Source organism: Seriola lalandi, unplaced genomic scaffold, assembly GCF_002814215.2.
Source record: "Seriola lalandi dorsalis isolate HSWRI2012SDOR001 ecotype SW California unplaced genomic scaffold, Sedor1 jcf7180002054519, whole genome shotgun sequence".
NCBI classification, from domain to species: Eukaryota; Metazoa; Chordata; class Actinopteri; order Carangiformes; family Carangidae; genus Seriola; species Seriola lalandi.
In genome coordinates this window covers 3,236,632-3,263,176 of record NW_019525072.1, presented here as the reverse complement: position 1 = coordinate 3,263,176, position 26,545 = coordinate 3,236,632, and the positions used below count along the sequence as shown (strand labels likewise).

General features: G+C 40.5%; 2 protein-coding genes across 2 annotated transcripts; both read left to right on the top strand.

Moving 5' to 3' along the window:
• The first annotated feature begins 94 nt into the window (after nt 1-94).
• On the top strand, nt 95-12,206 carry hsd3b7 (hydroxy-delta-5-steroid dehydrogenase, 3 beta- and steroid delta-isomerase). The gene is made up of 6 exons (XM_023413947.2): nt 95-309; nt 2,084-2,239; nt 5,423-5,531; nt 8,761-8,860; nt 9,454-9,616; nt 10,767-12,206. The coding sequence occupies exons 1-6, from the start codon at nt 150-152 to the stop codon at nt 11,177-11,179; spliced, it is 1,101 nt and encodes a 366-aa protein (XP_023269715.1). The 5' UTR covers nt 95-149; the 3' UTR covers nt 11,180-12,206.
• A 1,434-nt stretch (nt 12,207-13,640) lies between these two features.
• tbc1d10b (TBC1 domain family, member 10b) lies at nt 13,641-25,850 on the top strand. Its single transcript, XM_023413913.2, has 10 exons — nt 13,641-14,112; nt 15,209-16,222; nt 17,075-17,174; nt 17,348-17,455; nt 18,525-18,631; nt 19,068-19,182; nt 21,190-21,255; nt 21,337-21,526; nt 21,639-21,793; nt 21,944-25,850. The coding sequence occupies exons 2-10, from the start codon at nt 15,228-15,230 to the stop codon at nt 22,868-22,870; spliced, it is 2,763 nt and encodes a 920-aa protein (XP_023269681.1). The 5' UTR covers nt 13,641-14,112; nt 15,209-15,227; the 3' UTR covers nt 22,871-25,850.
• Nucleotides 25,851-26,545: the final 695 nt, after the last annotated feature.

Here is a 26,545-nt window from a genome sequence, read left to right as displayed (position 1 = left end):
AAAGTTAGTATGCAGGTTTGTGTTTTAATAAAGTTGAGTAGAAAAAAAAAGAAAAAAAAAAAAAAAGAAAGAAGTTCTTAAATGGCCCGACGCTCCGCGCAGAGAGCAGAGCTGAACCAGACACCGTCGCTGCACCACAGCCTCTCAGCATGTCTGACACACAGCGAGGCGCAGTGTATCTGATCACCGGAGGTTGCGGCTTCCTCGGGAGGCACATGCTGAGGGTTTTACTGGAGAACGAGGACAAAGTGGAGGAGGTCCGGGTGTTTGACAAACACGTAGACACGAGTTTAACTGGACTGAGCAAAGGTAAGACCTGCCGGAGGCGGTTGTTCGTGACGATGTGGTGTTTTCGTTTAAAATACGAATTTGAATTTTGAAATCGGCTAAATTACAGTTATATCCCACGTCTATTTTAAGACATGACCCAAGCCGTTTCACATTTCATGAGTTTTTCTTACCCCGGCCTCTGAATGTGGGACCTTTTTTATGGAGCTCCTGCTTTAATTTTACTTAAGCCTTTAAAGATCGTTGTCAACATCCAACATCTGATTGAAGAGGACCGTAACGTCACCTTTTAAAAGCATTATTAATTCCCAGTAATTAATGGCCTGGGATAAAACTTTACTCTGCATTTTTGTACAGTAATATCAGTGTTGTTTTTAGTAGCCATTTGCATGTTTTGTCCCTGACTCTCTTCAGCAGTGTTTATTTTACAGCCTTATATTGCGTTAGATTTTGGTCTACTGATGCCCCCTTCTTTATTAATAACTCTACTTTGTATGAGTTTAAGTTTATTCACATATCACTCATGTCTTATCTCAAAATGATGAAGACAAGTTTATTTGCTCTTAGCCAGCAAGTAAGAAGTGCAACATATGAATAGAAAAATGTCATATTTTACTAGGTTTTTTATTAGTGTGAGACAGTGGTGGGGTGTTTAAGTAAATCTGCACTTGGGAAAATAAATACTGTGTAGCCTGACATTTTGTTCCCCTCCCATGGTCACTGGGTCAGCCTGCAGTGAAGACACTCGGGCTGTGAATCCAGGATGGCCAACTCCCTACTTTTCCTGTGGCGGGATAAAGATGTTGTAACTTGTCACTGTGTACTTTGCAAATGTTGTCATCACCTTTTGGATGACATTAGCATTGGGCAAAGGTTTGTGTGTTTTCTTTGGAACCACAGTTTTAATCTTACGTGGTTCACATGCCATCTGTGCTTGACATTATACTTCAATTACTGAGAGACATTTACATTTTGTTTCCCTCCCATGCTCCTCCGGTCAGCCTGCACTGATTCAATTAACCAGAAGCTAAAGCATGTAATAAATTATACAGTAATTCACTGTATAATTAAAGTAAACTGCATTCAACGGCAGTTAACCTTTTCCCTCAGGAAAATGCACTCAACCTCAGATGATATGTCTGTCCTGAAGTAGAAAACACTTTGTTCATCTGAGATGTCTGCATGGTTTGTGTTTCCACTAATTTGAATTAGACGGAGCACCTGTAATGAAATACCTCCCGTCTGTGCTTAGTGAGCTTGCAAACAGAAATGCAAACTTGAGAAGACCTCTGACTCTACGTTCAAAAGTCCACTCCCTTTACAAGCCATCTGCAGGACATCTTTCGTCATCTATCAGCATTTCAAGGACACTGCATGACAGCTAGATAAATCACCGGTACATGACCTTCATATAAGATAACGAGACATCACAAATGTCCATGAATAATATGTCTAGTTTGAGCAACAGTTGGGCGTGATGATGATGATATATGCCACAAGATGATTTTACAATATTGTGCCTGCCAAGCTAATGTGCATCTTTTTGCTTTAGGACATTTTTGTCAGTTGCGAATTTGACACATTTTGGCTTTTTCCATCAATATGATAAGGTTTCCAGATAATTAACAGTATCAGAATTTCAAAAATGTGTTAGGTTTTAATATACAAGTATACTTATAACAGAAGAAGACCTGTTTCTTTTGTTTTTAAATGCTTTTTAGAGATTTTAAGAACGCAGTCATGATGCTGGATCACACACAGAACCACATTTTGCCTCTTCCTGTTTTTCCTTCAGAGGCGACAAAGGTGGTGGTCATTCAGGGGGATATCACAGACTACAGCAGCGTGTTGGAGGCCTCCCGTGGGGCTGATGTCATCATCCACACGGCCAGCTTGGTGGACGTTTGGCACAGGATCCCAGAAACCGTTATCTACTCAGTCAACGTCACGGGTGAGTCCTCAAGGGGGTGGTGACCGAAATGATAACAAGGGAAAGGGATGGGACCTAATGAGAGATACAGAGGAAATCCACACCTTCTCCTGTTTTTGACGCTTTTCAAGGACTCGTATCCCCAGTGATTTCAGTAGATGTGGAGGTGATAGGGTAAGGCTGACACATCACATCATATCTTTTCGCTGGAGTTGAGACTTCCCATTTCTGGTGTGACAGGGATTTCATCTTGATACTCAGATGTGGGTAAAGAGCAGGTTTTAATTAAATTTTCTATATTTAAATTCTTCACAAATGTAATTTTGTAAAATGATGGTTTATTTAAAGCATCACAGTTTGTCTTAAATTGAGGGAGTGTGGTTGGTCATTTGTCTCTAAACTGCCTAATCCTATAATGAGGGTTTCAGTGGTGAGATCAAGTGTCACATGAATGTTTGAGAGGCTGTTTTTCACCTTGATAACAGTTAGTCTCTCAGGCAAACATCAAATGTTTTTATTTCAGCAATAAAAAAAAGTCAAATGCAAACAAGTTTAATGAGTCACAGGCAGGGTTAGCACAACATATCTGTATTGGCCTTATCTTGAATGTGAGCCACAAGAGTTTTCCTCCCTTTTGGGGGACGTGGAGTTAAGGCAGTAATTCTGGCATTTACTGTAAGTGTAAATACGACTAAATATATTCAGCTGAAGACTTGGTGACTAAATCTCTTTAGCGCTTGTGAGTATTGTGTCGGGTGCAATGAATTTTAGAGTGGTTCGTGTAGGTGGCTGAGTCAGAGAGAAAGAGAGCATGTGTGTGTGTCATGAATAGAGTTCATTTTAGCTGGAACAAACTATTGTTTTGACTCCATATTGTCTCGGTGACAAACAAAAAACTGTATGTGAAACACACTTAATGAAGTTGTAGTGACTCAGTGTCATTACCACAGACTTAAACAAAACAACACGAACAGCTTGTAGCACAGAAGGAATCAGTAAGTGACACATAAGTATCATGCAAACATCAGGTAGAAGCCCGACGTAATAAATGACCCCCCTTCCCTGTTTAGCACATAGTAGCTCTGTACTCCTTAAATATGTATTAACTTAGTTCGTCTTTCAGTACTTTCTTACATTTGCACTCATCACCACACAGCCCCAAACCCATTTGTTCCTACTGTTGATGCAAGTCACAAATACACAGTTTTATTGTTTTTAAAAGGCTCAGTCATTTCTGTACACAGTACTGTAGTACAACTGTAGCTTTTAGCGAACAGGAAGAATTGGTTGTTTTCTGGGGACTACTTTTGGTGCTCTAGGGAGTATTTTGGGAAGCAGGATGGCATAAGCAGGATTGATTCAAAATATACAACTTTGGTTGTTTTCATGCTAACAAAGAAACCTGTCATCAAGTACAATGCTTTGGCTCATTGATGTGTTTGTGATGACAGTTTTTGGACAACAATGGAGCTCAATGGCACAAAGGAATAAGATATATCAGGCTTTGGACACTCAGGCAATGTCTATGAGTCTAATCATTGTTGGGTGTGGCATTTGAATGCGATTTGTAGACAGTAAGACAAACAGGAAATATTCCCAACCTAGTTTAAAACACATTCAGGAAATTCTGGAGTTTATTTGTTTGAATTCCTGAAATCGCTTTGGCCATGAGCTGAATGTGCTTAAAGAAATAATACTTAACTGACCTCTACTGCACTGAAGAGAAGAGGGTGGATCAGTTTAGATTCCACTAGTTGAGAAATATTACAAGAATTTTAAACTGTTCTCCCTGTGTGAGTCTCAAAGAGTTTTCATGCCTTGATCACTGGATGTTTCACAGTACTCTAAATTCCCTCTCCTCCAGACACACACACAAAATCTCTCTCTACTTCCCAAAATTTGTACAAATTGCAGGTGGGGGACAGTTAACTCAGTTATAGAGTTGAAATCATTAACTGTACCTTTTAATATCAGGTAGAGTTTACCTTACTGATGACATGCAAGAGACTGTGTATTCTGGCTTTCAGCTAGAACACAAACCAGAGATTTTAACCCCCTGTGAGCCATTGTGCTGCCTGAGATCTAGTCACGACACTCCTGAAGGAAGAAGGTGGCCAAGATTTAGCCTGCAGAGCCTCCATACACTTAAGCGCGCCTTCAAGACCACTTTGATTTTTCAAACCTTAAGACAACATTAGAAAGTACTTTATCGAGGGCTTTCTATAGCTGCAATGCAGTCATGTTGATTTTTATTATTTACTTAGGTTTAATGTTTTCATTTCTGAAATTTCCTTCCCATGTAAGCCGCATGTCTCTAGGGATCACAATGCCAGTCGGTCGGCCCACCACTTTTGTCCCGACAGAAATATCTCAACAGCTATTGGATGGACTGCCATGAAATGTTGTACAGACATTCATGGTTAGCAGAGATTTTATCTTTGTGACTTGCTAGACTTTTTCTCAAGCACTACCAGCACGTCAACATTTTCACTTACCCAGCAAATAACTCAACATTTTGAAGATAACTTGCCATGACTTTTGGTACACGTATTCATGCCCTCTATAGGATGAATTGTAATCACTTTGGTGTTCCCCTAAATTCATTTCATGCTATTAGGTCAAAATTAAATAACATTTTTTTTTTTTTTGTTAGCATCGTTGTTATGAATATGTTAGCATGCTGGCATGAGCATTTAGCTCAAACCTGTAAATCAGGTTCACACTGCTGCTTCATGGTTATAAGATGTGCCCAACAGTAAATTAAAGCATGAATGATTTATCCATCCGTCCTAACGTTGTATTCCCTTTTTGTACTGCATGTCCACTAATAAAGACCAGGTTTTAATGGAGGAAAGAAAAAACATGTTTTCATCAGATGAACAGAACACACATGGGCCACTTTTAAGTGTTTAGTAACTTTTAAGTTGTGGTCATTTTGTTATGTCCCCAATTACAAAATAAGAACTTTCATTTCTCTCAAATTCATCTGAAACTGTGCACATACCGGACTCTGAAGAGATCCAACTGTGTCACTGATTTTGACACGGTTGGATCTCTTCAGAGTCCGGTGATCCAACTGTGTCAAAATCAGTCATGTGGCTTTTTGAAGATTGAATTTTATTGGGTAACATAAGTTTCTCAATCTAATTTATGAAACCCCAGCATCCTCCACCTCTTAAATTACAACGTTTTCTCTCCCACCAGGAACGAAAAATGTGATCAATGCCTGTGTGGAGTGCGGTATCCAGTGCCTGGTATACACCAGCAGCATGGAAGTGATTGGTCCCAATGTCAACGGAGACGCCTTTCTCAGGTGAAGCTATAAAACATCATTTCTGTGTTATTTGTCTGTGAGCCTTTGTCTGTTGTATTCTGCTAGCCAAGTGACTGAGTGCCCAAGTATTTCTCCCAGTGAGCCCACAAGGTTGTTATTTTCTGTCCCATGTTGAGAAATGCTTTGGCACTTTCAGTCTTGAATTCCTTCTTTCTTCTGCTCTTGAATGCACCATCTTGTACAGAGGAGATATGATCGGGTGGAGACAAAAAGACATTGAGCAGGAGCCAGTCTCCACATTCAGGCTTTTTATCTGTCCCGTAAATAAATCACTCCTGATATTTTCTAACCGTAGTGTTCTGCCTGAGTATGTATGGTATTTCAAAGATGTTATGTAATGTTGCTGCAGCCACACTTAGCAACATGTCAGGAGCTCAAACAACAAATATGTTAAACAAGCTTTAATGACCTTATGTAATGACAGTCCTGATGCTAAGTGTCGGTTATTACCTGTAACTTAAGCTAATGAATGACTTAGCATGATTAAACAACACTCACCTGCCAGTAACTATTTACTGTTAAATAAGACGTCTTGGAAACAACTGGTGCACTGTTAATACAACCAGTTTTAGTGCTGTACTCTCAGATGTACAAATGAACACTGTAGCCTGATTTCCACCGGTGAGAGGCGGTAACTGCTGCACCAGCTGTCCACTGTTGCGGAAAAAGTGTTTCTGGCTGTGGTGATGTCTGCACTGCACTGTTCTTTCCTCAATACAAGTGGAGTGTTTTGGTGCACGGATGCACAGAAGCAACAAAAACAATCATGCAAAGATAAAATAAGATGACAAGAAGATAGACGGAGGTACATGATTATATTTATACAAATATTCTGTCTCCAAGCACTGTGTTTATTAAGTGTGGGTATCGGGAACATTTTGACACACAGTGAGTCTATTCACAGATATGTGTCTGTTATAGGAGTCAGTTTCGCATTGAGCTCGACAGTCTCTCTAACACTGTTTTCGCTTGTTTTAGTCCATTTACTACAAATATGTTACATTTATTTTACTAAAATGTTCAAAGCTAAAAGATTAGGGGACATATTCTCAGTCTGGGTACCGACATACTGGGTACTGGGTAATGTCTCGGTCTGGATACTGATATCATTCAGTGGTGCGTGGGAGGATTCCTTTGATGTGCCGTCAATATGGATTGTGAAATAAAAGCTGCACTTGCCTTTTTTCCCCCAAAGTGCTGATGCTTTTCTCATAGTCTTATCACCCTGATACAGACTATCTCTCTGGCTCTGTCCACACACGCTGCTTCTCCACAGCATCAGTGTTGTCAGCCCTCAGCTGCATGTGCTGCTTCTTTGACTGCCATCTCTCATCTCATCTCTTTGCTCCTCATCCCGCTCTTTTGGGTGGGGCATGCTGGTTGAAAGCGCTCCACAGGTGTGGATGAATTGGTCTTGATGAGTCAGTTAGGGAGATGCAGGTGTGCAAACAAGAGGGAGACACTTCAAACAAAGCACTGATGGAAAATCAAACCAAAACAACACAGTCTGATGTTCTACATTTTCAATATGTTTTTATTTTTCACTACTCTCTAATGATTTTCTGGACTTAATAATATAAAAATAAAATAAAATATCTAGCACATATATCACATAATAGTCTGTCAATGTAACTACTTACTGTTGCATTTATAGATTAGATGCAGATAAAAAGAATTTTAAAATAATTATTTTAGGCCCTTAGATATTAAACACACTGAAAAATCTAAAATGCCAACATGTTCTGTGAAAGATTAGTTAGGAGTTCTTCAAACTAAAATATGTAGGTACATGTTTGTTGATAATTACAATATGCAAAAACAGTCATATCCTTTACCGAGAGGAAGAGACATGCTTCATAAATGCCAAAGACAGGAGATAATAAAATATGAAGTGGCAAATTTCCAGCGTCCACCTAACATGAGCCGGGATCCTGACATTGTTTCAGATGGTGGTTGTGTGTGTGTGTGTGTGTGCGTGTGTGTGTGTGTGTGTGTGTGTGTGTGTGTGTTTGTTTGTTTGTGGGGTTTTTTTCCAATTTGAGTGCATGTGTAAGTTTGCACGTACACTCCCCTCCAAAAGTATTGGAACAGTGAGGCCAATTCTTTTATTTTTGCTGTAGACTGAAAACATTTGGGTTTGACATCAAAAGATGAATATGAAACAAGAGATCAACATTTCAGCTTTTATTTCCAGGTATTTACATCTGGATCTGATTCACAACTTAGAAGACAGCATTATTTGTAACGGAACACCAAATATTTAGGTGAGCAAAAGTATTGGAATAGATAGACTTAAAATTAAAGTGAATAAGACTTAATATTTATTTGCAAATCCTTTGCTTGCAATAACTGCATCAAGCCTGTGGCCCATTGACATCACCAAACTTTTGCATTCTTCTTTTGTGATGCTTTTCCAGGCTTTCACCGCAGCTTCTTTCAGTTGTTGTTTGTTTTGGGGGGTTCCTCCCTTCAGTCTCTTCTTTAGCAGGTAAAATGCAAGAATTATTACTAATTGATTTTCCATCTTCTCTCAGCTTCACAATTGCTTTTTTTTCACCCATAGACAGCTCTCTTTTTTCCTCTAACTATAAATGCTATATATAAAAACTATAAAATCCAAATCTGAAACTGAGTGGAGACATTCAGTGCTATTTATTGTTTGAATAATCAAGTAATAGGACACACCTGGGCAACAATACACACCTGTCAGTCACATGTTCAAATACTTTTGCTCACATGAAAAATGGGTGTGTTCAAAACAAAAGGTGCTGTCTTCTAAGTTGTGTATCAAATCCAGATGTAAATACCTGGAAATAAAAGCTGAAATGTTGATCTCTTGTCTCATATTCATCTTTAGGTGTCAAACCCAAATGTTTTCAGTCTACAGCAAAAATAAAGGAATTGGCCTGACTGCTCTAATACTTTTGGAGGGGCATGTAGCTACAGCTGCACTTCAAAACAATTTTTGGCATTCTTTCTCCGTTCACAGTTCACAGAGTAAGTCACGAAAATAAGAGCTGTGCAAGGGGAGATGTGGCACAGTCACTTTAGAGGTCATTTTAACTTTTTACTTCCTAACCCTTTATCGCTCACACTGTCTGTGGGTTATTTGGCCTGAGTAGACAACATTCCTCTCCAACGTATGGCAAGGTCAAGAAAAACAATCCCGAATACCTCCCCTGACTCTTTGATTTCTTCTCTTCTACAGGGGCAACGAAGACACACCTTACGACGTGAAACACACTATGGCCTACCCCAAGAGCAAGGCAAAGGCAGAGAAAATTGTCCTTGAAGCCAATGGCACAGAGGTACTTAATGTTTTACGATCTTCAATCCACAGATAAATGATTAATGGCGTCTGCTGCTTTCATTGTGAGGCAAATTCTGTAATCTCACAGTTTTATTCCTCACATTCATATTCTTATTTTTCCAAACTAAATCACAGTGATGCAGATTTAAAAGCACATTGAAATGAAATAAGAATGAAACTTTCACAATACAATGGAAATGATAACAGCTGTAGAGACAGAATAGCAGTCATATATGTGTTTATATGCATTACTGTATATTACTGGGGACAATAATGCTGAATATTAGAGTCTTCATATTATCATAACCTTTTAGACTGGTTAACACATTCAGAAAGCTATGGCTGTTTGTTTTATTGCCCTCATATCCCTGGTTAGATTCCAGAAATACAATAAAAGGAATTTCCTGTGAGACTTTGTGCCACAAAATGCCAGCTCATCCTCTCGAGGCCTTCCTGTGGTGTCTCTCCTGCTGTTCACAGTCCAAACCCACAGAACATACCCTTTAACCCCTTCCGTGTACTTGTTTTGAAGTTGTGTCGGCCTCCCTATCTGATTCCTAACACCGAATTCTGGTTGTGTCTCCTGTCCAGTTGAAAGGTGGAAAGTGTTTGTACACATGCTCTCTAAGGCCGACGGGGATTTACGGTGAGGGGCACGAGCTGATTAAGGACTTCTACAAACAGGGTGTTGAAAGGGGAGGCATAATTATCGGGGGCGTCCCAGATAACACTGAACATGGGCGAGTCTATGCAGGTGAGTCTAAAATGACTTATATCCTACTAATGCAACCACAACTTTACGTCAGAATTTCTTGAACATAGCCTGAGAATACAAACCAACTTCTGCTCTATTTTAACCTTGAAAGTGATTAATTCAGACTATAAAGAAGAACAAGATAAAAGCCCAGTGTAATGACTTCTACTCAGACCGGGACTAAAAGCAGAAACACAGATGTCATGCACACACTTGATCGCAAAAAAAAAGATGTCATGCACACACTTCCTCTGAAATTAACAGTTCAGACCATAATATTTGACAAGAAGTCTGTGTAAGAAAGCACAGACACTGTAACATCAAAAGAGCTGATCTAGATTTCTTGGTTATGATATTATGATAAGCAAGAAATCTACATCTCCTTCCAGACATGATGATGACAGCTTTGATTAATCTTGATTGGTCTGGTTTCAGCAGTGATGAGTCTTTATCAGCCGTTGCTTATGACCAAATTAGCTTTCATGTATCGATGGCTGATACTTAAGGCAGGCTTAATAGATACAGACATTATAAAACTGGAAGTTACTGTATACATTACAATCTACGGGTCGGCTACTATACTTAATAATAAAAGTATATACAGTTCATAAATGTTGATGATGCAGGTTCACTAGTAGTACATTAGACACTGTAGATCTTAGATAGTTGTAGCTTGTGCTCGGCTGACGTTAAAGATGATGTCAGTGTAATGTGGTTACAGATGTGAAGCAACTAAGCACATTTACTGAGACAATTCTGATGTGCTAGTACTTGACTTACTAACTCCACTATATTTTATTGGGAAATCTCTTCTTTTTCTTTTTTTTTTCAGAATATTTTATATCCACCATCGGTTATTGGCTAGAAGACTCTTTTCAATTTCCAAATTTAGGATTTTTTTTTTTTTTTTTTCAGAATACCCAAATCTGTTATTGATACATGACTGTCTGAAAATTTGGGGATATGAAATGAACAGGTACATGTTCATTCATCAATAATTTGGCACTGACAGAAATCATTCTTCAGACTCATCATTTTTCTTTTAGTGCTCAAGAACATTTCACTTTTTACTGCTTAGTGCTTCCACTAAGGTAAATATTTGCTCCATCCATCATTCAGTCTGATATTCACTCACTTGTTTGTGTGCTAGGCAATGTGGCCTGGATGCATGTGCTTGCAGCACGAGCTCTGAGGGAGCGCCCGCAGACGGTCGGAGGGGAGGCTTTCTTCTGCTATGATGACTCACCCTACAAGAGCTACGAGGATTTCAACATGCAGTTCCTGTCCACATTTAACTTTCGAAGGGTCCGCATGCCCTTACTGGTGCTCTGGTTCCTGGCCATGGCGAATGACCTGCTCCGCTGGATAGTGAGCCCCATATATAACTACACGCCGTTGCTAAACCGTTACACCTTGGCCGTGGCTTGTACCTCCTTCACGGTGGGTACAGACAAAGCCCAACGTTACTTCCAGTACCGCCCCTTGTATGACTGGGATCAATGTCGAGCCCGCACGCAGAAATGGGTTGACACATTCCCAGTGGAAAAGCCCAAAGACACCTAATGTGACCTCAAGTATGGTAATACACATCAGAAGCTGCTATGAAGACTCAGAAGACACAAGCTTTATATGAAAAAAAGGAGTAACATGTTATTAGTTAACAGTATAAAAGTCTTTTAATAAACAATTAATTATTCAATTGCAGATTAAAAAGCACTTTTTCGCTCTCTAAAGCAGGTGGCTAAGGGGTGCCTTGTACCACTAACTGAAGAATATTCTTGACAAAGTATTTATCGTATAATCTTGTTGAAATGTAGTTGAATTTCAATTGTCTCAGACCTGCACGTAATTTAGGATCAGTCATAAGTTAAGCCTATAATGACAATTATTATTATTGTATTGAACTTTTCAACACAGAAGTTCCCAAGAGAACCATGAAATGGTCTGAACAAAGAGACGTTAAATGGTGTAATGAGGGGAAGAGGCAATATCAAACATGGAATTGTCGCTATGAAAAGGTGCTTTTTAAAAATAGGGTTTCAGAAGTCTTATTTTGAAATATGACACTGATTCTGTCTGTATTGGCTTCATTCCAAATGCATTGGGTACTGACTTAAAAAGTCTGTTATTACTGCATTTGTTATGTATGAGTAATACATCTACAACAGCATAGCATTTATAGCTTAGTTATAAATAAAACACAATGAAATTATTTGTTCAGATAAAGCGCAGACGTTAACAGCCTTGTTAAAGAATGTATTCAGTATTGTATTCCATTGGGAGTCCTTTGTTGTTTTGTTGGTACAACCACCAAAGAATTGTGCCTCTTGTTAAGACAGTCCTGTAGAATTTACATATTATATATTTATAAATTATGACCAATGTAAACACAATTTACAAGCAGTATATTGACTTTAGACCTTTATTTTATGAATGTATATTATTGATAGCAGTGTTTTATGCTGCATAATTTAAAAAAGAGTTAAATGCCTTTTCTATGATTACTGAATCTTTTATGAGGTTCAGAAACATATCCTGTTTAGTTTTCTTAATTTTTTTGTAATTTTAAATAAAGATTTATCATATTCTACTTTGTTGTGTTTTTGTATTTGATTCACATTACAGGAAGACAGTGCATATCCCATCTTTTATTATGATCATAATGTGCAGTATATGTCATAAGGAAAGTCTTTACTGCCTAGACACATGACTCATAACCTTAAATCATATTTTGGTTTTCAGTTTTGTTTTTTTTGGTTTTTTTTTATGCACGTGTTTTAGTATTTCCACTTGGTGATTGGTAGTTATTCACCTCTAGATTTCCATGGAGATGATGAATGTTGTTTATCCACAATACTAAGGGCTGTGCCCCTTTCTGTAGTCTTGTGGAAACTTGTCCTCAGACTCCATAACAACCAGTTGGCTAGCATTGTTTTGTATGAGTAAGACGAAGTATATGGGAGTTCCCTTACAAAATAACTTGAAATTACTCCAGTTTGCTGGGGTGTCCCCATTTCTGTGGTTTTCCATAGCGATCCTCATAACATTTACATGCCTGCTAGTATGAAAATGAAAGTCTCCCAAACAAAACCTCTAATTCTCTCAGCAAACAAAACAAAACAATCTGAAACTGTGGACTTTTGTTACAGTGAAAATATTACTGATTAGGCTGCTAACATAGTTTTACAGCATAGTATTGTCGAACACTACATAATATGATAGATTAGATATGTTTGGTCTGACTCACTATATGATATAACATTTGTGAGCATGCAGGGCTCGTAGTGTATCTAATGGAAGGTGTGTGTGTGTGTGTGTGCTGTACACCAGAGGAGTGAGGTAATTTTGGCCAGTCGTCACTGGGGGACACACCTTTAAAGACCTGTTTGAGGGTTGACACTTGGGTTTAGGGTTAAAGTCAGAATTAGGTTAGAGTTAGGGTAAGGCTTGAGGTTAAAAGTGTAGTTGTGATGGTTCAAGAGGTTAGAGAATGCATTATAATGTCGTCACAACGATATGAGTGCAAAAGTGTGTGTGTTTGGTTGTTTGTGTGCGGGTGTGGATCTGTTAAACAGATGTGTTTTGGTGGATCACCACATCCCTCAGAAATGTCTATAAAACGCTTGTAATTAAAGAGGACTGTGCCATCTACTGGTGCAACAAAAACACACCACAAGCGAAATATTTTATTTTACTCATAGGTGTTTTTATCATTAGATTGTACTAATTTACCCCTAGTCATTTTTAACTCGGGAAATATCTTGTTTTAAGAAACTACTTTGTAACTCCTCAGTAAAAAAACGTAATAAAGTACGTAAGTAAAGAGTGCTTTACAGATTAATATTTTGATGACCAAATAAATAATAAATGTGTGTGACTGTGATCAAATTAAGTTGGATTGTATTTAAAGTAATATCGAGAAACAGTATCCTTTGAGTGTACAATGCCATGTTTTCCTGCTGTGGAAGGGAGGCTCCTGTGCAGATGCGTGCGTGTCCCCGACAACTCTGACGGGAACACGCACGTAGCTGTCAGTAGGAAATGCAGGCGGTTGGTGCTGGATGTACCCCTGCCGCTGTGCTTGGATAAATTAAACAAAGAAAGTCCCTTCTGTTACAGAATGAAAACTGTTACTTGGACGATTGCTTGAATTTGGTGGTCGCAGCGACTCCGCATGTCTAACCGAGGTAACGGAGACATCCAGCTAGCTGGCTAGGCTAACAGAAACAGAACACTATCAGCGCTAATGCTTATAGTAACATCAGGCTAAAATAAGCTAACTTAGCTAGCTGGTAACTTAGCTAGCTAGCTCGCCGATAGCAGGACTTTTGCTCTTCCAGATCCTCACACCGTTCAGCGGCTCCTGCCCCGTCTCGCTCTTTCGTGTTTCAGTTTCACGGAGGAGGTTGCGGAACCGGAGCTGTGGCGGGGCGACGTGTGGACAGGAACCCCCTGGCTACCCAGGCGGACGATTCACAGTGACACGCCGGTCTTGGGTGAGTTAAGAAAGCGGAGTTGAAGTTGTAGTTGACCGGGGCAGCGGGGTGGACAAGGCCGTGGACGCTGCTCGGCCGGGGCCTGGCAGACAGGGAGGGTGTTGACTATTAGCTATTAGTAAACCATTTCTCCTGTTTGCTGAATAGGGAAGTTAAGACGCTTCGAGAGAGGCCTCTAAAGAGGCTGTGACAACAAAGTGGCCGGTGTTATTAGCGTTAGCATATAACCGGTAGCTGTCTGAAAGCACCACTACAGACATTAACCTGCTTTATCAGCAAAATACTGGATCACCATGGTTTTCCGGGGCGCTTTGTTTATAACGTTAAATGCCAGTGCACTGGTCCAGCTCTAAAAGAAACTATTAATGCAGTTCTGTCACTCTGGCTAGCTCGCTGTTAAAGTATTAATGAGGTAAAGCGAAAAATTTTAGTTGTTGGTGTAAGCTTTTTGATTTTTTTAGTGTGATATCTGCTGAAAGTTGAGTGCTTTTCTATATTAAACTTGCAAAATTACACATTTACCATCGTAAAGTCATTTTACTGCACGTTATAGTCTTCTGTCTGTGTGTGGCAAAAAGGGAAATGTAGCTTTACACAGTTATTGTTGTCAATAGTTTTATCATTGTTTGCAGAATCAATGTATCAAAGTGCCACATTTGACAGTACAAATAAAAACAACTGTAGAAGGGTTTGGAGATGAGAAGAACTGCATATTTGTGTGTGTATGTCTGCACACGGCATCCCAGAAATTTCCATAATGTCAAAATATAGTTCACTTTTTCAGCTGCTTCTCCAATCCAATTCTCTCATTCAATTTTAAGAAGAGGAACTCTGTGCTAATGCTGCATAGAAAATGGTTAGAATTCTGTTTTTCATAAACACTTCACTCCACATTTGTGTTTAGTGTTGACATTTAGCAGGGTCATGACTTGTTGTTGAGATGATTTGTATTTCCATCCGCCCCAAAAATGATGAAGAGATTGTTAATGATCCAAACGGCTAATGGTTTTGTTTATTACTACAGTTATGACTGAATGAATAACTGCCTTTAGGATAGAGAAAACTCACCTCTGTCATTTTTGCTCTATTTCTAAAGGAGAGATCAGAGTGGAACCATGGCCGAACTCTCCACCTTATCCCCATCACCACCTGCACTAGGTGATCCTCATGCAGCTCCCTCCATCCCTCCGTCCTCATCAGCGCTCCCTGCTCCCAACAGCCCTGCTCTAGAGTCTTTACCCAAGTCTGCCCTCTATAATGACAAAGCTTTGACTGGAAACGCTACTGCAGCACGGTCAGGGGGTTCACCCTTGACTCCCCATCCACCCTTGAGTCCTCCTAAAATCACTGCTGAGACCCCCCTCCCATTATTGGTACATGAAGCTACTCCACAGAGAGGGGAATCGACAGGGAAGGATGTAGAAACTGGAGCTGTTACTAAGCTGGAGACAATGTCCATTGGCCCAGCTGCTGCAGAGCTCCTGAATACTGAAACAGAGATCCCCTCAAGTGAGCCATCGGCTCAGAGTGAAGTGCAGCAGGCATCCCCTTCTCCTGATCTCAATCCTGGTCCTAATCTTTACCCCAATGTACGTGTTACCCACAACCCAAATCCTGTCATGGATGGTGGTCAGTTTACAGCAGGCCAACCCCAAGCCAGTGCAGGTTCCGATCCCACACCTGCTCCTCCAGCATCCACTGATACGGCAGCATCAGCTACAGATGAAGAGGAGAAACCTCAGCCACTTCAACAAGCACAAAACCCTCAAAGTCAGCCTCCCCCTCTGTCCCCAAAGCCTGGCGCTCCCAACGAACCAGGGAAAGCAGAACTGCCCAGCACCCCCACCAGAGCCGAACACCCGAGCCCTACTGTCCCACTGATCCATGAGCCGGCCTGTGCCATCCCACTGCACAACCCCAACCCCCGTCCGGCCCCAGATACCCTCAGCTACCTGGAGTCAGCCAGCCTTATGTCAGGGACATTGGAGTCTCTGTCTGGGCTTGGAGAGGATGGGAGCTCTATTGGCTCAGACTCGGAGATCAACGGCCTGACTGTCAGACGCACTGATAAATATGGCTTCCTAGGTGGGAGTCAGTACAGTGAAGGCTGGTAAGCATTAGGACATTAACTTCTCATTCACACTCCTCACCAATACACAGAATATTGATTGTGTCTACTGTTTGATTTCATTATGTTTAACAGCTAAGACCAAGATATTCTGACATTAGAGACACATATTCAGCATAGCTGTATGATGGAAGGAAAGAAGAGAAGTTTCTATGCAGACAGGTCACTGTTTGTAACATTATACAACGTTAGATCATGTCATGACCAGAGAATTGGTTTACACAGATGAATGTAAATCCTGCCTGACTATCTTCCTTTTAGTCGGCCAATTCGCCTTCCCTGAACATCTTATTCATTCTTTCATCCATCTGCCCCAAAGATATCTGTATGTCTTCTTGGTCTCACCCTCTCTTTCCCGTCTTCCTCTCCTCCTCAGCAACTCTAAACATATCTGTCTGTCCTTTATCTCTCCTTGATCTGACTCAGATAATGCTGAGAGCGTTTTTTGTGACTCAATATGTACTGACTGTGTGTCTTGGTGGTATCACCTCTCACACCCATCTGCTCGTTTCCTGTCTTTTTTTTTTGCTTCAGATTTGCTTCTACTTTTCTGACAAGCTAATTGCTCTCCCACTGTTGAATAATTGAAATTTTATTGATCAGTTGTGGCACTGGCAGTGCATTCTGGTCAATGCGAAGGATGTTCTGTGTCTGAGCGATTCAGCGCTATGTTTTGCAAATGAATGAAAGAGAGAGAGTGAGGTAATCCACTTGATTCATTATTGATATATTCTTTAAACACATCACAGTGCTATATTTAGGAAGATGAAAAGAAGAAGACTACTTCCAAGTTCTGTCAGCAATGGTGTAATTTTATATTACTCATTATTACAGTGACAAGGAAGTTCGAGTTGAAGTTGCCAGACAGAGGGAGATGAAATGGATTGATATGTTCAACAACTGGGATAAATGGGTAAAACATCGCTTCCAGAAGGTATGCACGGCAGCCATTCAGATATTTGTTGTTGTTGGATTTATACTTAATTAGAGATTAGAAGTACAAATGAATGGCAGTGTTTCAATGTGTTTTAGATGTACTTGGATTATACTTTTACACTTGACATCATGTTATAGCCAATGCCCTGTGTATCTGTTTGTTCGTTATAGGTGAAGCTGCGCTGCAGGAAGGGCATTCCATCTTCTCTCAGAGCCAAAGCCTGGCAGCTGCTGTCCAATAGCCAAGACCTCCTAGAAGCCAACAGAGGGAAATTCGAGGTATCAGTGTGACCATATTATCTTTTCTTTTTTTTATTTACATTTTTAAATTAAAGAGGCTGAATTGTTAAACAATAAACAACGTTTAGGATGCAGTCATCAATTCAAACAGAGAAATACACAGGTACAGGTCAGTATGTGAGGATTCAGGCAAAGTTGCCTTCTGGTATTTAAGAAAATAGGAGAAACAAGGAAGAATGTAACAATTAGAGTAACAATCCCATTACACCCAATACTTTTCACCCATGTCTTTCTGTAGACGATGGGAATAAGTCCCCTCAATATGGAGCATAAATGGTCGACAGTGTCTCTTAGAAGCCACTATTTAGAAATATTCTTAATACTTGCAGCCACGAGGATCTTCAGGATCTTTAAGACCTTAAGACACATCTCCAACTGTTACCATATTGTCAACAACACTAATGTCAAAAAACCACAAAGAGCAGAGAGATATGTTTTTTAAATTTTCATAGTCTTGAAAATACTTTTAAAGCTAGTTCACCACAAATGCACTGACATGTAAATATGAAAATTTAGTGTGGTTTTTTTTTTTTTTTTTCTCTCTAAAAATCTGCTCTCTAAATTCTTTACCCTCTCTCTCTCTCCATATAAACTTGGTTGTTGCTGGTTTGAGAATATTTAAGGGTTGTGAAGAAGCTACAGTAGTCTGATTGAGTAACTGGCTCAAAGTAGGGACCATTGTAAAGGGACGTGGTGGCTGAGTAGGGCAATTTGAGCTCCAGGGGTGCTAAAGGGGCGCAGGCGCAGACCTAGCGAGCTGTAAGCCTCTTATCAGAACCGGTAATCCTGCTTGTCAGAGCTCTGCCCCCATGTCAACACTGGAGGGGGGTCTGGCCTCAGCTGGGTCTGGGTCCAAGCACTCAGCTTAGTATTGTTTATGTTGTCTGAGGAAGAATTTCTGTTCTACCTTCTCATTTTTATTTCATTGTTCCATCTCTCCAATGTGGTTTCATGCAGGACTTTGCAATCCAATCCACTTTAATGGCTAATTTAGCAAATGAGTTACTGAGAATTTATCTGAAACTTGTCTCTTATTTTCTCACTGAAGGAGCTGGAGAGAGAGCAGGGAGAGGCTAAATGGCTGGACATTATAGAGAAGGATCTTCACAGACAGTTTCCCTTCCATGAGATGTTTGCTGCTCGTGGTGGCCACGGGTAAAAAAACATACACACACACACACACACACACACACACACACACACACACTCTCAGTCTATTTTACATAAAAAATAAACAGACGTTTCTCACAAAAGTAACATCTGCACATGAATACAAGCCACTAGTCAAATATTACTAGCAGACAATGTTTTGATCTTGGACAGATCTTTATCAATTCAATGTCTGTCTGTAAATCACAGTATGTATAAAAATATAATAGTATATATATTTTTAATTGGTTAAGTGATTGCGATAAAGCATCAAGATTTTTAAGTGTTTTTAGTGGCATTTGTTTGCAGTAGACTGGACTTTTTTTTTCACTCAGATTTCTGTGAGTTTGATTTCCATTCATGAGTCAAAGGAAGGTGCATGAACTGGTTAAGGGTTTTAGTCGATTTTGCCACTGGATAATTCTGGAGTTTGTTCTTGCAGGCAACAGGATCTGTACCGGATCCTGAAAGCCTACACCATCTACCGGCCTGATGAGGGATACTGCCAGGCTCAGGCTCCCGTGGCTGCAGTGCTGCTCATGCATATGCCTGCTGAGGTGAGGGGCTGAGCTGGTGGGGGACAGATTCTCACTGGGTCTATCTAATCTATCTAGTGATGTATCAGTATTACTAAGGTAATAATTACTGACTGATAACTATTCAAAGCTTTGTAAATACTTGGCCCGATATTGAGTTGTGGTGAAATTCTGTTACCACCTATGGACTAGAATGAAGAGAGAAAGATATTAAGCACCTTATAGTTTACTTAACACCTGAACACGCATCACACAAGACTGTAAAATAGGTCAGACACCCACGTAAGATTGTACATGAGACAAGGATTTCCAACTTGAAGATGACACATCTCTGAGATGCATATTACAAGCTCCAGTTTAAAAACATTTGCATAGAAATGATGTATGTTTTGTGTTTATCCCTCCTCACCTGAAAAAGAGAGTCCTGCACGAGAAAAAAGAGAGTGGGCGAGTGTAAGAAAGTGAAACAAAACTGAAAATGAACTTTATTCGGTTCTTATTTCATCTATGTTACTTTCTAAATTAAAAATAGTAGCAGATAGTCAACAGCAGTCTGGTGACACTGCTGACACTCCAGTGACCAGACTGTTACAGCTGAATGATACTCAAGTAGCAGTGTGTTAATTTTAATGACATATAAATACAGTTGCTGTAGTTTATGTCTTAAATTAAGTCTGCTTTTATCTACTGAAAGTGTTTCAAAGTTTCACTTGCATTGGTTTTCCGTTTAACAAGACAGGGCATATATTACTTTCTTATGATAATGAAGTAGCTATGTCAATCAGCTTAAGAGGCTTAGTATTAATATAATACTGATTAAATAATAATAAGAGCGTGGCTTGTCAAACTATTTTATTGTGTTGAGAAAATAGACGCTAAGAGAGTAGCTGATGGTGAAATGATTTGGGGATCACATGTTTATATGATTCAGTCCAGTTGATTTTATTGGTCTTTCTTATACCACATTGTTCATCTTAATGTTTAATGCTTCAGCTCTAAATAGACAACCCGCAAAGTTGAAAGGTCACTACATCACAATACAACCAGGGCATCAGTTGCTCACAACAAACACAGGAAGAAGGAAGAGTGAGGAGATTTACTCAATGATTAATGTGCATATTGTTCTATTTTTAAAAGAGCCTCAAAAAGAAGCAGGAAATAAAAGCGGGACTGTGCATCATCCTACTGCTTTCTGGTAACATTAAAGGAAGAGTGAGTAATAACTGGAGAAGGACTGTTGATATCTCAACTCAACAGCAAAACAAATACACCCCAGCGTCAAGACAATGACACAGTGTTAGAATCCATAGCATCTTATACATCATGGATGCTCTTTCTCTTAGGTGAAGCAAAACAAACCTTATAATAAAAAACATCATCAAACAACCTCATGCATACTAACATCCAAAACACAACCCAGTAAAAAACTAGTGAGAGTTAGTTGTTTAGATTGTTTTTACAAAACTGTGGTGACAGAAGAGAGGACTGTAGGTTTGTAGCTAATGTTAACGCAGCTCGTCGCCAATGTCACGCCGGTGTCACGCCGGTGTCACGCCGGTGTCACGCCGCCACTGGTAGACATGTCTTCCATGCACTCGAAAATGCAGCTGGTCTCTCTGCTGGTCTCTTGCCTGCAGTCCCCATCAATCCTATTTAAAACTCAACATGGTCTGGCAGTGACGGAAGGGTAGACTGCTCCTCCTCCTTCCCCATGTAATCCTTAAATTGGCACTACCCGTTAGCGTGTGTCAGATTCATCATCTCCCACTGCCCCCTTTACCCCCATCTCCCCTCTTCCCTTGTCTTGTGCATGACCACAAATGCCCCCTGTCGCTGATTGGCTCGAATAGTGTTGTGTGTCACTTCCCATTTACAGAGCCAGGGCTGTGCAGGAACACCCAAAAAAAAATTTCAACAAAGATATTCACTAAATTTGACAATAAGCGTATCGGATCAGAATCGCTTACTCCATCTTTAAACATTTGCAGTTGTTTGCAAATCTAAACTGCTTTTGCTTCTCTTTCACAGCAAGCTTTTTGGTGCCTCGTCCAGATATGCGAGAAGTTTCTCCCTGGCTACTACAGCGCTGGGCTGGTGAGTGACTGAACGAACTCCTACCTGTCTTTGTCAGAGCTTCATGTCAGTTTTTTCAGCTTTTTCATTTCTGTCTTTCAGGAAGCAATCCAGCTGGATGGCGAGATCTTCTTCTCCCTGTTGCGGCGCACGTGTCCAATGGCATACCGTCACCTTAAGAAGTTCAAGATTGACCCGATTCTCTACATGACTGAGTGGTTCATGTGTATCTTCTCGCGCACCTTACCATGGGCCTCTGTACTGCGTGTATGGGACATGTTCTTCTGTGAAGGTATCCTTCATATCCACACGCTTCATAGCCATCTCTCAATCTCTCTCATTTGTGAGTTTTCTCTGTCTCAAAATGTTTATATTTGTTTGAGAATGTAAGTCTCTGGTTGCAGGAGTGAAAATAGTGTTTCGTGTGGGCCTGGTGCTACTGAAACAAATGCTTGGCTCTGTGGATAAACTTAGAGAACTTCAGGGCATGTATGAAACCATGGAGCGTCTGAGAAACATTTCACCTGACACTATCAGAGAGGACATATTGGTACAGGAGGTGGGTATTTCTTTCTCAGACATGCACACAAGTAAAATCTGCTTCTGTTTTTACTCAGAGACACGAGTTATGAGTCACTTTGTCCCGTAGTGCCCGATCTAGTAATCCTCACTTCCTCTGTCTGTCTCACCCTTGTCTGATGTCGTCCAGATTATTACGCTCCCAGTGACAGAGGCGCTCATAGAGAGGGAGTGCAGCATCCAAGTGAGGAAGTGGAGGGAGTCCAGAGGTGAGCTGACACATCAGCCGGGGCGCCGGCTCCATGGTACGAGAGCCATCTATGAGTACAAACGACGCGCTGCCGCCATCAGCTCCGGCGGCAGCTTCTCCTTCCTGGGAAGCCCGATCCCTCCACCGGGACCACTCAGGGCCTCTTCCAGCCTCCTGTCACTCCCTGGCTTCCGCAAGTCTAAGGTTCCTTTCCACTCCCACACCAAGAAGGGCTCCTTCTCAGGGCCGTCAGGAATGGAGAGCCTGCCGCTTCAGTCGTCACCTGCAGTAACATCAAGCCCGGGCCGAGGCCCCAGCCATAAGCCCCCCATTCCCCCAGGGGCAGGGCAGAGGTCACCAGCACCTCATGTTCAGAGCCCCTTGGTGGGGAGTGCGGCCGGCTTATCACGCGGGCCCGCTCCGCCCTCAGAAGGCACTTCAGCACAGGGACAGCCTGCAGCTTCAGCCCCAGTGCAAAACACACCACCACCCAGCGCTCTATCCCCCTCACCCAAAATCGTCTCTGAGCAAATTACTCCAACGATCCCCTCTCCTACTGCAAACAACGCCCCTCTGCCCCCATGTCCAGATTCAAAGAAAGAAGCGGTGCCAGCGGCTGATGCCACAACTGGAGAGGAAGAAGGAAAGAAGAAGAAGAAAAGCAGAGAAGACAAGAAGAAGGAAAAGGAAGATGAGAAGAAAAAACTGAAGGAAAAGAAGGAAAAGGAAAAGGCTGAGAAAGAGAGGCTGAAGAGGGAGAAAGAGAAGCTAGAAAAAGAGAAGAAGAAAGGGGGTAAGAAAAAGGACAAAGGGGGAGGAGAGGCTGAAGACAAAAATGGAGCTGCAGCAGCGAGAGATTCGGCCTAGTTTTCCACCCCATCATTCCAGGATAATGAAAAGGGACGCTGAACAAAAAAAGAGGTCAGGGGAACAAAAGACCCCCAGAAACAGAGAGTGATTAATATAAAAAAATGGGATGGCTTTCTGTATAATGCATCATTTCAAAGACTTAATGTAGTCCCAGGACTATGGTGGAGAAAACTGGATCATGGTTTTAATAGCACCTCGGGGAGCTTTTTGCCCCTCGCTCTATGCTTTCTTTTTCACCAAGTTTTATTAAGATGGGACAAATTTCCTTTTTCAACTGGAGCACAGGCTGTGAATCTGAATAATTTTTCAGAGGTCATTCACAGTCATTATCTCTTTTAGTTTTTTTTTTTTTTTTAATTCTTTTTTTTTCTCTCATTTTTATTATTTTTAATCAGATTGATCGCAGTGGTTAGAGAAACATCGACCCAAGGGATTGTTGAACCGAACGTTGTCAGAAATAGTTACGGTGCCATAGAGTGTGTAAATAAAAAGTCTACCTAAAGTACATAGGATGTTGTTAGCACTCCACACACCCGTCGGATTATCTGGATGACTGGAAAAAGAAAAAAGAAAACCCTTGGAAGTCGTCTCGAATGCAGGCACTGAAGACAGAAATGTTAGTAATGTTGTTGAGGATGTATTTATTGTCATGTTAAATGTTGTGAGTGAGTGTGTGCCTTAGTAGTGATAGTGAAATGTGTTACTGTTCTATGTGTGGCCTCCCGGTTTTCAGTTTCCCTTTGCCTGCTTAGAATCATTGAATCCTTTCTGTGGTTCTTCCCAAACCTTAACTTTCTCCTGTCATTGGACTAAATCTAACTAGTGACTGACAAAAAGAGGGAGAAAATTAAAAGTACACCCAGACACCATGAAGTGGTAGTTATTTTTAATATTTCATTTATGTGTGTGTTTTGGTTTTTTTTGTCTCTTGACAAAACACACAGGGAGATTTCTTGTTTTTATTTAAGGCCCCAATTTCATTTTTTTTTTGTGTCTGAGGTTGATTTTTGCAAAAAAAAAAAAAAAAAAATGGGCCAACACCCAGCAGTGACCGTACACGAGTCCTGCAGACCAAATGTCCATCTGTACAAATTAGTATTATTTTGCTTTCAACGAACAAAATCGTATATGCATGTATTTAGCCAAATTTCAATATGGGTAAGAGCTTAAGTTCGTCAACCCATTAGAATGTGATTTCAACTATCTTAAGTGAATGAAGGATGATTTTTGCACTTGTGATTTTGTCACAAAGCACCACTGAAGTTGCCCTCTCCGTTAGCATAGTGACGTAGAACACGAGAGTCTCAGCTGGCCGGTTTCACAGTTTGAAAGCTGCGCCTCGAGGACCTATAGGAAGCCACTTGACTGGAGGTGCCAGGTGTGCCAATGTAGCATTAACCTCTGATCTTTGACCTTCGGGCTCTGATGTATTTATGTATAAAGTGGTTAATTTAATCAAATATAGTATATTATGAATTATTATTATTATTATTATTATTATTTTGGATCTGAGTATTTTTCTATGTGAGTAAGAGACACCTGGCTGACTGGAATGATGGCCGACTACACGGTGTAGTTGCAGGGGGGATCATTTAAAGTGTTTATTTTTGATTTCTCTTTTTCTTTTGCACGTTAAGTCCTCTGCTTCTACACGAACAAACGCGATGCATGTCTGTGCTATTGTTTAAGTTAACTGTCATTGTTGCTTTGGTCAGCTGAGGTTCACGAGTCTCCAGTTTACTGAAGTGCAGTATTAAACCAACTTGAGTGCAAAAAATGGATCTTTAACAGAACAAACCGTGAGATGAGTGACACAGACAGAACACTTTGGGAGTTGAAGGTCTTAATCGTACTGTATAATATACTAAGAGGTGATTTTTGAGCTTTGAATAGTTCTTTAATTGAAGATCTTAAGTATGTCTGTCTCACCAGGTTGTGTTGTAACATTCATAATGGCTTATGGACTAACTCCCTAACCTATTTACACTCAGTGTCTTGTACTGTAATATATTTATGCATACGTTGAACGGCACTGAACCCCATCAGTATACGATGAATAGTGCCAGGTAGTTAGCGTAAAACTATTTGATGGCAAAAAACATTGATGCTCTTTAACTGTACTGTTTTCATAGTTAAAGGATTAGAGGGACTTGCGTGTAATTGTAGCCAACATGTCCTCCCATAGTCACTGTTTTTCACTTATTTCAAGTCTTTACATGGCTGTCATTGAAATGTATAAATATCACACACTCACTCCCTCCTCTATCTTGACGCCAGTGCATCTCTAGGCACAGATTAGTGTAGTGTTAATGAGGGAAATCTGAACACATCTATGCAAACCTTCCTCCATCATGACTGATAGTGTGTGGTGACAGCAGCACTGATTTCTCCTCTGATTGTGATGATCACATGGGTACCATGGGAAAAAATGAATTTTGTGCTTCGGTAGGTTTTTTTGTTTTTTTTTTCTTCTGAGCACACTTTCAGGCCCGTGGACTACAATACTTTATGAGCAATACGTCCTCGCAGCTCATGTCTTGAAAATAACATCATTTCTCTCATTGTTCAGAGGTGCTCGAGATGTCGCGATGATCGAATTCATCTCCTGCTAGCTTGTGATTTCCTCCTGTGGAATCGGCACTTAGCTCTGCAATATTGAGGACGAATCAAGAAATCCACTTATATCAGGTCCTTTAGTGCATTTCCGCATTGATCCTGAAATCGTCGCTCTTGATTTCAGTTGATTGGGAATGACCCTACTGATGCAAACATCGACAAAAGCATTTCAGCTGTTTCTTTTCCTCCCCATGCCGTTAATGTCTGTTGTGTTTTTAAGTTTACATGTCAGTCTCTCTCTGGCGAAAGTGAAAATAAAAATCATAGCTAATTGAATTCATTCCTTCGGATCTACAACTGATGTATTTAATTGATGATGATAATGACATTTGTGATGAGTAATAAACCATAATATATTAAATCGTCACAGTAATTTTGTCCTTGATATGGAGGATGTCTTGTTTACGTATGAAAATCTTGATGGTTTAATAACAATAGTGATGAGCTGTGTTGTCTTAGAAACATTATGAATTTTGGGCTCAGCTGCCACTGCTATAATGGGTGGTTTGGTCATTTATTCACTATTAATGCAGCAATATCCTGTAGGTGCTGATCTGCATGGGTTAGATTTACCTCTGAGGCTCCTGTCTGTACATGCAGGTACAAAGAAGCTCCACTAGGTGTCACTAGATGTGCATTCATGAGGGATGTCTGCTCCCTCAAAACCCTGTCCCGCAGAGGCACTGAACAGAGACACTATTGTACAAAAGGAAAGAGGTTTTATTCACAGTTTGTCCCTTTTATTCATTACAGAGGAAAGGCAAGGAAGAGTCCAGTCACTCGAGTTGAGACAGCTTATGATTTAATGGTTGCAGGAAGGAGCGGAGAGAAAGAAATCGAAGACTTGAATGTTTTCTTTCGTCCCTTTGTCTCCGCTCCGTCCCTCATTTTTTTCAAGAACTTTTCAAGGGGAAAAAAGGTTGTCTTCACTTTAAGGAAGCAACTTTTTCCTCTCTAACCTGCCAGCAGTCTCCCTCCTCTCACCTCTTTTTCCCCCCTCCCAACAGGACATCTTCAAAATTTGGAATGAAGCCCTTGTCATTTGTGCACTCCCAC